This window comes from Copadichromis virginalis, linkage group LG19, assembly GCF_057382275.1.
Source record: "Copadichromis virginalis isolate Kocher_CV1m ecotype Utaka linkage group LG19, C_Virginalis_male_GT1.1, whole genome shotgun sequence".
Taxonomy (NCBI): domain Eukaryota; kingdom Metazoa; phylum Chordata; class Actinopteri; order Cichliformes; family Cichlidae; genus Copadichromis; species Copadichromis virginalis.
In genome coordinates, this window is record NC_140636.1 from 24045265 (window position 1) to 24056030 (window position 10766).

At 41.4% G+C, this 10766-nt stretch overlaps 1 protein-coding gene across 4 annotated transcripts in view; it reads left to right on the forward strand.

Moving 5' to 3' along the window:
• Window positions 1-8850, forward strand: part of smc6 (structural maintenance of chromosomes 6) — a 27741-nt gene extending 18891 nt beyond the window's left edge. For all 4 annotated transcript variants that reach the window (XM_085441630.1, XM_085441632.1, XM_085441631.1 and 1 more), the window contains 13 exons: window positions 59-260; window positions 365-479; window positions 575-735; window positions 980-1115; window positions 1877-1957; window positions 2056-2226; window positions 2309-2446; window positions 2576-2721; window positions 5336-5461; window positions 5567-5672; window positions 5774-5926; window positions 6034-6131; window positions 6414-8850. In XM_085441630.1, coding sequence (XP_085297756.1) covers window positions 59-260; window positions 365-479; window positions 575-735; window positions 980-1115; window positions 1877-1957; window positions 2056-2226; window positions 2309-2446; window positions 2576-2721; window positions 5336-5461; window positions 5567-5672; window positions 5774-5926; window positions 6034-6131; window positions 6414-6501 — 1721 coding nt within the window. In that variant the 3' untranslated portion in view covers window positions 6502-8850. The remainder of the gene's footprint in view (window positions 1-58; window positions 261-364; window positions 480-574; window positions 736-979; window positions 1116-1876; window positions 1958-2055; window positions 2227-2308; window positions 2447-2575; window positions 2722-5335; window positions 5462-5566; window positions 5673-5773; window positions 5927-6033; window positions 6132-6413) is intronic.
• The last annotated feature ends 1916 nt before the right edge of the window (window positions 8851-10766 follow it).

Genomic DNA, 10766 nt, shown 5'->3' on the forward strand with positions numbered 1-10766 from the left:
TAATTCAAAGCTTTCTACTTTTGATATATTGAAGCTGACAGTCTGTGTTTATTCCCAGGGGCATGTATCAGTTTAAAGGATCCCTCGTTAGCTGTGGCTGTGGAGTGCTGTCTGCGGAGCTTCGTGAAGGCGTTCTGTTGCGACAACTACAAAGACGAGGCGGTCCTCCAGGAGCTGATGACTCGCTTTTATCCAAAGGGCAACAGGCCACAGATTATCGTCAGCCCCTTCTCTGATAAACCGTACAACATTCATGGAAGGTCGGCATTATGTGAGATTTTCTTTTCTTTTTCTTATTACGTTTTTCTGAAACTTTTGTTTTTTTTTTAAGCATGTTTTGTTTTCACTCTGTGCTGTTTCACAGGAAAGCATATCATCCGGAGTACCCATCGGTAATGGACATAATCACAGCAACAAGCCCAGTGATTATCAACTGTCTGATTGATATGCGAGGGATAGAATCAATCCTTATAATCAAAGTAAGTGTCTTACTAAGACCTGCTTATGCCTGGATATTGCCTAGAGTGGTGCTTTAGGATTGATGTTGCATTTTGTTGTTGTTGTTTGATCTCAGGAAAAAGATAAAGCGAGGAGGGTCATGCAGCACTGCCGTCCACCTAAAAACTGCCGTGAAGCCTTCACTGTTGAGGGGGATCAGGTGTATCCAAACCGTTATTACACGTCTGATTTCAGCATGGCAAGATATCTCGGTGGGGACATTGAGACTGAAATAAGGTAACCACTGGAAACTATTCAAGGTTTGAGTGACTGTCTTTCACATTTACACCCAGTTGAATGCTCAAACTGGATCTTTATGTCACATGGAAATGACAGCAGTATAAATTGTGCCTGAGTACAGTCCCCCCCCCCCCCCCCCCCAAAAAAAAAAAAAAAAAAACCAAACAAACAAAAACAAACCCAATTTCATGTGACTTCATAGATGTGGTATGTTATGTTTGTGGCATCCTGTCTGTTCCAGTATGCTGGACTCAGACCTGGAGAATTACCAGGCTCAGCTGTCCAGGTTTCAGCTCCAAGTAAACTCTGTCACCGAAGACATTGTGAATATGGAGAGCAATCTTAACAACACCATCCTGACCATGAAGACAACACTGGTCAGTAAAAAGATACACCTGAAGCTGTTTGGGTTTCCTTTCATTTTCTGCATTTGCAGTCTGTCTCCTCTTTTTGTGGTTTCTGGCTTCCAATTAAAGCAGAAAGCTAAAGAGCTGACAAGTGAATTCAGTGTTTGGGCTGAATATGTTGATTACTGATTTTCTGGAGTCAAATGTGAACCAAAGCATATTTTTAAAGGGGTTATATGCTAAAAAAAAAAGTAGTTTCTTAGTGTTCCAGCCTCAGTAGCTTTGACACAGTAACATCTGCTGTAATATTTACACCTCTAATGAAATCTCACAAGTGTTAGCTTTATTTTGATGCCAGGATTGTTTACACAGAGTTTGTAATTGCTGAGAAATACAATATTCAGTTTGGGCATGTCATTTTCGAGCAAGAAGCTCAGAAAGCCCCTGGAGGCATGAACAGGTAAAAAGATTGTGGCTATTTACTCCCCTCACTAAAAATCAAGTTAGCATCCCTTTCAGTTTTACAGTGATTTACTAATGTACCTTGCTAACCAAGATAGTTGCTCAGTGTTAGCATTGAGCGTGTTTAGTATAAAAAAAACAAAACCTCAAGATGGTGACAACAGAAAAACCAGTCTTGCAAACAGTAATCCATAAGTTACTATGTATCCATCTTTTATGTAAAGTCTATGTTCCAGTTGCTGTTTAATGCTGGCAAATCAGTGCTGAAAGATGTGATTAATGTGATTTTTAATTAACATTAGATAACATTTATTTTCTCTTCGTTGCAGGCTTCTGTGAATCATGTCAAAGCAGCAATAACTGATCTCGTGACTGCTAGTGAGGAGCAAATTAATGACATCAGCTCACTGGTGATACTTCAGTTTTTATTTTTATCTGTTGCGTAATAAACTAAATGCTGCCATGAATTATGCAGGTTAAGTGTTTCTGAATGTTTTAAACTGTGCAGGAAGAAGTTGCCCAAGAGAATCAGCAGAAAATCGAGGCAGAGAAGCAAAGTGTTCAAGAAGCAAAGGCAGAACTCGACAAGCAGCGAAAAATGGCCGAAGACTCAGATTCCAAGTACTCATCTGTCAGAGACCGGATTGATCAGCTTCTAGAGGAAATAGAGCCCCTTAAGGTGCAGTAGAGGTTTTACAGTTTCAGGTCTACAACTTGTTGTTTTGTGCAGGTTTCCAAACCTTTGTGCTCTTGATCTACAGGATGAACAGCTGAAACTGGAGACGGAGTGTGCCAAGCATGAACGAAACCTGAAAATCTTAGAAAACAAAGTGAAGGCTCATGACGACAACATTGAAGGCATGAAAAATGAACTTGCCCAAAGAGAAGAGGAGCTACAGGTAGGAAGTTTTTTTTTTTTTTTCAGCATGATACGGTGTAGTTAAGCTGTAGTTTAGCTATTCACGCCAGCCGGTATTCGGTGAATTCAATCAAAGAAAGTAAGCAGAAGTCTCGTGATGTTACGACAGGAATACGTGGCAAAGGCTATAGAGATCAGTCCGGAACGGCAGCACGTGGTCGGCAACACCAAGAGCATCGACACAGAAATCACTCGACTGAATAAGAAGATCAAAGTGTATGAAAGCGACCACGGCGAGCAGCAGCAGGTGGTCAGGTGAGAAACTGAAGGCTTTCAGCAACAGAGGCAGAAATTATTTTAACAGTTAAAACTCAAATATTTATTGAGCTAATTCATCAATCATGTTAGTGCATGTGTAAACTGTATGTATAAAACTGGTGGAATGTAGGTAATCTAATCAGGTACTGTACCTGTGTACAGACTTAAGGTACTTATAATATATATTAATCCCAGTTTCCCCCTAGACCTAAACTGGCACCCCACTCAGCCAAGGATTTTCACCTGAGCTGACTTGTTTTATTAGCTAACCTAAATAGACTCTTAGGCATGGTTAAAGTAGACCAGAACCATCCAGAACGATGGTCCAGGAACTTTAATTGAGCCAGCATATCCTCTCAGCACCACCTTTTTTCCTTCTCATCGGTGTGATGCCTTCATGCTGCAGATGTCAATAAAGTTGTTGTTACTGCAATTGAGTATTTAGCTGCCTGCTCTGTCTGTGCTTACTTGTATTTGTTCAGGATATAAACAGAGTAGCATTTATCGCTGTTGGCATTCAAATGTTTCAAACAGCACGAGAAATAAAGACGCTGCGTCTCCCAGGGAGAAAAGAAACATTCACGTGTGAAAATTTTACTGAATAGAAATGAGAGATGATGAAAGATGTAAGGAAGACGCAAGATTAATTACGTTTAATACATCATTTCAGGTTAGTTTGCAGCAGTGTGGTGAAGTTTACAGTAAAGCAGCAATGTTGGAGCAGTGCACAGCAGCCTGTGTTGTTCATGGTCAATGTCCGGTTACATCCAGAGTAGCAGACATCAAATTTAAGCTGCTCTGTTATCTTGTTGAATTCAGATAAATCCAAAAAGAGCAGCAATGGCACATGTTAGCTGATCACAGCCGTATGCAAAGAAAACAAATCTATTGGAGCTCAAAGTACAAGTTTTTATCTTATTTTTAAGCGTTTTTTCTTCGCAGTGCTACACCTGACAAATCCACTTTAACCCCTTTTTACACATAAAACAACAGCTGAAAACAACCCAGACGTATGAAACAGGCAACTGTTATGATTTGCTATTGTTTTCCTTGCCCTTATGCTTCTGCTAATCAAAGATGACTATCATAGATTGCTACATATGAGTCGGGTTGTTGAAGTAAACAATAGACTCCTCGGTCGCCTGCATGCGCTCTCGACCTCCGGTGTTAAAGACCGTAGGCGCACCACCACAGACGCATCGACGAAATAACTCTGCATTAATCGGGTGCAACGTTACATTGAATAATTATTGTTATCTAATAATTGTTGTCACCACACTTAAAGGTGGTGTCTTACTTTAGATCGAACAGTGTTTTTGTATTCACTATCTTGCCTTTATTTACATATTTATAGAGGGTGCAGTGTTAGAAGCACTTCTGAATGTGTCATGGGTGTTAATTGTTTTATTGACACCTATGACAAGTGGAACGCTATTGGCATCGAAAACCTAGACCTGGTGGAACTTAGCTGTTGTACTGGATAAAGGAATATATTGGTTTTTTGTAATCAAAATCAACCTTATCATATAGATAATATTTTAGAAAGCTCTGTCTCAACCGGCTGCAACAGTTAAATCCTTCTCAGACACTTATGCATCAGTAAAAATATTAATTTAATTATGTATAGTAGTATTACCCTTATAGGACTCATTAGCAAAGTTGATGTGCAGAGCTGTAGCAACTATAGAGATATAAACTTCAAGTAGGAGTAACGGATGGATTCAAGGTGGGGGTTGACAGATGAGACCGGGCAGAAGTCTCTGCGGACTATGATGATAGCAGATGACACTGTGATCTATAGAGTAAGGAGCAGGAGGAAGAGATCCTGGAAAAGTGGAGGTGTGCTCTGGAGAGAAGAGGAATGGAAGTAAGGAAGCAAGACAGAATACATGTGTGTGTGTGAATGAAATGGAGATGACGCTGGGAGTAAAGGTAGTGAAGGTGGATCTGTTTAAATACCTCGAGATCATCCAAAGCAATGTTTAGTGCACAAACAAGGTAAAGAGGAAAGTGCAGACACAGTGGAGTGGGTGGAGATGAGTGTCAGGGGTGATTTGTGACAGAAGGATGGCAGCAATGGTGAAAGGGAGTGTTTACAGGAGGCCTGCGATCTAGTTTGGAGGGGGTTGCACTATTCAAATGACGGGCGGCAGAGCTGAAAGATGTTAAGATCTTTAATGGGAGCGATCAGGAAAGTTGGAGAGGCAAAGCTGACATGTTTTGGACATTTAAAATTGAAGTGTTTAAAGGTAGAATTTACTCACACAGCAAACATGACTCATACAGATTTAAAAGCTAACTTAGTTTGCTGTAGACCAACTGTATTTTTTCAAAAACTTATTTACTTAAAGGCTTCTTCAAAGACATCTTCCATCTTTATTCTAACCTATCATTTTCCCTGGATTTCATCTCCCAAGAAATAAAAAAGGTGCTCCTGCTCACTAAGTTTCAGCTCATCTCCTTCGGACTGTCTCTTCCCCTGTACGGATTAATCAGATCTGCCTGCTGGCCATCACTAAATCATCTCCTGCCCTCATTTTACATGTGCACACTGAAAGCTGAATTGAGAAGAATTTAGGCTATGCCAATTTCTTCCCTCTGACCTCATTAGGGAGTACGCTGAGGCCCTCGCTCTCTACAGAGAGAAAACCAACCAAGTAAGAGATTTGCGGAGGTTCATCGATCGTCTGGATAACATCATGTCAGACAGGCAGAACAGATACAAAATAATGCGTAGGTAAGTAACGATCTTGCACGGTAGAAAAATATAATATAAGGATTCATTGACGTGGGAAAAATTGTACTTTTGGCTAAAACTTTTCTTCTTCTCTTTTTCCTGAAGGTCCCTGTCTGTCAGATGTAAGTTATACTTCAATAACTTCCTAATAAAGATGAACTGCTGTGGATCTATGATTTTTGACCACAACAACGAGACGCTCTCCATCATGGTACGTGCTTATCTCTCTAGTTTGCCAGAAAAGTTTGTTACATTACAGCAAACCAGGAGCACAGTTAATATAAGTAACACTCAAGTTTGTTGGCACTGAAGGTAAAGCCTCCAGGCAGGGAGGAGGATGGTGTGAGTGACATGAGGTCGCTGTCCGGTGGTGAGCGCTCCTTCTCCACTGTTTGTTTCATGCTCTCACTGTGGGAGATCACCGAGTCACCCTTCAGATGCCTCGACGAGTTTGACGTCTACATGGTGAGTGCACAGAAAACACATTAGTCGCACGTAACCAGTAGAAAATGCTTACGGGATTTGGCTTTTACTCACTTGAGTTAACAGTTCCCTTTCTTTTGCTGCGGCAGGATATGCACAATCGAAGAATCTGTCTGGATCTGCTTCTGGAGTTGTCAGAGCGGCAGCATCTTCGACAATTTATCTTCATTACACCTCTGAACACCAGGTAATGTATTTGTGTGATGTTAGTCTTGATATCCTTTGACGTTTTCTCTGTGGAGGCTGATGTGCGCAAGCAGACCAATTGTAGATTTTTGTTGTTGTTATTGTTCCTGAAATCATTTTATGTCAGTTTGTCAGGTAAGTATTTTTGATTTCACTGTTTTTCAAGATCCTATATTCTTCTTTTTAAACCTCCCGCTATCCATCTTTACCTTTTAATCTCTAAAAATGACCTGTGCTGTGTGAAAAATGATTGACAACTGATCAAAAGGTTCGTATTTTTCAGCAATCTACCCAAGTCGGACCTCATCAAAATCCACCAGCTGCGGGCTCCAGAAAGACACCGGGGTCAAACAGAAGATGAAGATGTTTAAACTGAGCTTCAGTGACATCAGTGGATGAATGTTAATGGGCATTACTGTATACAGTTAGAAAAAAACATTTATGAACCCTTTTGAATTACCAGGATGTCTTCATTTAATTGCTCTAAATGTGGTGTGAGCTTCACCTAAGTCCCCAGTGGTATGCTGGCTAGAGTAAACAGGCTATCTCAAGAGCTGTTTACTTTAGCCGGAAAGAGTACGTGTGCTTTTGAATTTATTTTGTGACTTGTAGATCCTCCTCGGGTAGCAACAACTCCCATCAGACACTTCCTGTAGCTGGTCTTGAAACTTGTAGAGTGATGAGGCATTTTGGACCCCTGCTTCCTACAAAATAGTTTCAGTGCATTAACATTTATGGATAAGGCGCAACATCTCACTTGGATTAAGACAGAGACTCTGCCTTTATCATTACAAAACCCAGTTTTCTTTATCAGCTGTTCTGTTGTTGGCTTGCTTAGAAGTGCTTGATACGGCGCCAGGCTCTGAGGTATCAAAGCAACATCAGTCCATGGTTTTAAAATTAGATCAATAGCAACATATGATATATTACACCGTGCCATTATTCATTTAAGAAAAATGCAGCGCCCGCAGGTCGGCCGCTACATTTCAACCGCAAGACCTACGTGCGCCTGCTCGCCTAATAGCTGAAGCAGCACCCTTCAGGTCTGGACTTTGACTGAGTCATTGCAACACCTTGATATTTTTTTTCTTTTTCAGCCATCTGGTGTAGATTTGCTGCTGTGCTTGGGATCATTGTCCTATTTTATGGCCCAGTTTAGGCCAAGCTGTCGGACAGATGCCCTCACATTTGACTCTAGAATACTTTGGAATACAGAGGAGTTTGTGGTCGACGCTGTGGCTGCAAAGCAAGCCCAGGTTATCACCCCTCCGCCACCATGTTTGACATTGTGCTGATATACTGTGTTTGCTTTACACTAAACGTGGCGCAATGCATTATGGGCAGACATCTCCGTTTTCGTCTTTCAAAGGCATTTCGTCAGATCCATCTTTTTGAACCCAAGCCGTACTGCCATGTTGTTTATAGAGAGAAAGGCTTTCTCCTGGCAACAATTTGAAACAAACCATACTTGTTCAGGCTTTTTCTAATTGTGCTGTCATGAACTTTAACTTTTAACACGCTAACTGAAGCCCGTAGAGTCTGAGATGTAGCTCCTTTTTACACTTGCTCTGAGCAACGCTCAACGCTCTGGCTCCGGGGTGAATTAAGCACCTTCATCAACCGTTGTTGCGATTTGGCACTACATAAATAAAATTGAATTGAATTTGCTGGGAAGTCCACTACTAGCAAGACTAAGCACTGTGTAAAATGTTTTCCACATTAATCTTTGTCATTACAGCACGGTGTCCTTCAAGTTGTTTGGAAATGGCCTCGTAACCTTTTCCAGGTGACCAGCAACAACCGCTTTTCTAAGACAGCTGCTGATATCTGTGCTCGTTGGCATTGTTTTAACTGCTCCAGACCTCCAAACGAATAAAACGTCTGCTTTTATAGAGGTGCTCACAATTGCTGATGATCATTTAGTCAAGTGCATTTGATTAGCAGCACCTGGCTCGTACCCACCCCCTGAATTCCATTGGAAACATTAAGGGTGTACTTAGATTGCGTTTTGGTTTAATTATTAATGGCAAAGTGTAATATGTCATGTTTTGTAGGTCAGATTAGGTTGTATTTACCTGATTTTAAAGACTTGCTAAAGCCACAACTACTTTGTGTCCTGATAATAAAACCTTAAAACTGACAGACAAACATCCAGGTGATCGTTTGCAAGCTTGAAATGTACCACAGTATGTTTGTGTGGAGTGTTTTTTGTTTCTTTTGTTGCACTGATCTCCATGAAGGCTCACACAAACCAATCTTTCTTGAGATTCTTCTTTCTTTTCTTTCATTTCTATGAACAATCTGTAATTTTTACAGCTGTGTCCAAGCAGCTGTTGTTGTTGCTCATGTGAAGGCTCGTTTTTAGCCTACGAGCGCTTTGAGCGATTGCTCAGTGTGTTCACTAAAGGCTGTTTTTATAATTAGTTTTGTGTTTCTCTATTATCGTTACTTAGATGAAGATCACGCCACGTTTTTAACGAGGACTAAATGAAGCCGTAGTTGCAGCTGTATGTCAGTATTACTGTGTGTTTTCGGAGAACTTTTTATTTTATGTAATGTTTTTATCATTTTATGGCAAATGAATGCAGGCTTTTAAAACAACACAGGAGGTTGTGTGCCAAAAATCATGCACTGTACAAAGTTAATGTTTTGTCCATAATAGATAAGATGTCTGAGTGTAATTTTAATGTTTTAATGAAACACCGAGTGGCTGATGATGATTTCCTCTGTTCATTATTTGACTTTACATACACGTTCTCAGATTTAGTCATTAACGTGAAAAATTTCACAGATCTACCAGAAGTGTCCTGCACTATTAACGTTTTCTAGCAGCTTTTATTCCAGTTTTCAAGAGCTAATGCCTGTGTTCAAGCTGCCACGTAAAGATGGAATCCAGCCACGGTATCTTCTTTAAAATTGTCATCAACATCTGGCAGGGCTGCATCCGGTCGCTGTTCTTCTTTCAGGTTGCCCTTGATTACATCATGTGGCAAGCAGTAACACACATCAGAGGTGGCATCCGCTGGAGTGATGGGCAAACACAACATCACAGATGATTACAGTGTAGTTGAAACACAGCGGCTTAGATAGAAGAAAAACCCAAGAAAGTCAGCGCTGGGGAGAAACCGTTCAGGTCTAATGCTTGTGCACAAATGTTTAGACATCAAAGAAGACTAAAAATACATGAAAGAGATGAGCCCCTCTTGTCCACTTGGATTCTTTATGAGGGAAATGTTTTGATCCCGTCCAGTGAAAGACCTTAGACAGTCAAAGGAGCTTGCAAAGAAAAGCGTCTGGACTTCTTTAAGTTGCTTGAAGACATTTCACCTCTCATCCGAGAAGCTTCTTCAGTTCTAAGGTCAAATGGTGGGGAGTCCCAGATTTAAAACCTAGTGGGAGTGACCCCTCACAGAGGGACAAAAGGACCCCCTGATGATCCTCTAATCGCCTGAGCCAAGGTGTGAAACTGGGTGTGGGTCCCAATCAGCCAGAGTTTTGCATGGGCTCATTGTGAAACCTAGCCCCACCCTATCATGTGATTTCCTGAGGTCAGATGGCCCAGGATGTGAGTGGGCATTAAGGCGTCTGGGGAGGGAACTCAAAACTTGATTATAGATGGCAGACAGTTGGTGTTGTAAACCACCGCCTCTGTTCAAAGATGGTCGCTCACAGTGGACATAGATGGCTTCTTTCACTCCTCTTTCAAACCATCTGTCCTCTCTGTCCAAAATGTGAACATTGGCATCCTCGAAAGAGTGTCCTTTATCCTTAAGATGCAGATGGACTGCTGAGTCTTGTCCCGTGGAGGTGACTCTTCTGTGTTGTGCCATGCGCTTGTGAAGTGGCTGTTTGGTCTCTCCAATGTAGAGGTCTGGGCATTCCTCGCTGCACTGTACAGCATACACCACGTTGTTAAGTTTGTGTTTAGGAGTTTTGACAAAACTCAGGAATTAGCATAATAAGGTGGGGCCAGGTTTCACAATGAGCTCACCCGAAACCCTGGCTTCACACCTTGGCTCAGGCGATTAGAGGATCATCAGGGGGTCCTTTTGTCTGTGGGGGGATACTCCCACTAGGTTTTAAATCTGGGACTCCCCACCATTTGACCTTAGAACTGAAGAAGCTTCTCGGATGAGAGGTGAAACGTCTTCAAGCAACTTAAAGAAGTCCAGACGCTTTTCTTTGTAAGCTCCTTTGACTACGATGACCTGGATGACTGAGAACCTTCACAGACACAAAGACCTTAGACAGAAATTTTGATGATTGAGTTTTCTTGAAAGCCAACACAATGGAGAAACAATTTGGCTTATGCGACTGAAATAAGAAGTTTGTCTTTGTTTGCAGAAACTGAGATGAAGGCAGTGAAATGACAGACCAGTTGGACAGCCATGTGTCATTTGTGGGTGTTCCACCTCTCATCCAAGAGACTTCTTCAGTTCTAAAAATAAAAGAGTCCCAGATATTTTACTCTTAGTGGTTGGTTGTCCCCTCCCAGGTGGTTGTGAGGGTCATCAACCCACTGTCGATCATGTGAGTCATCACATGAACAAAGGTGTATTTAAAAAAAAAAGTATGGGTCATTACCAACACTGGGGGTTAATGGTGAAACCACCTTGTAACCTTGCCCCACTGCATC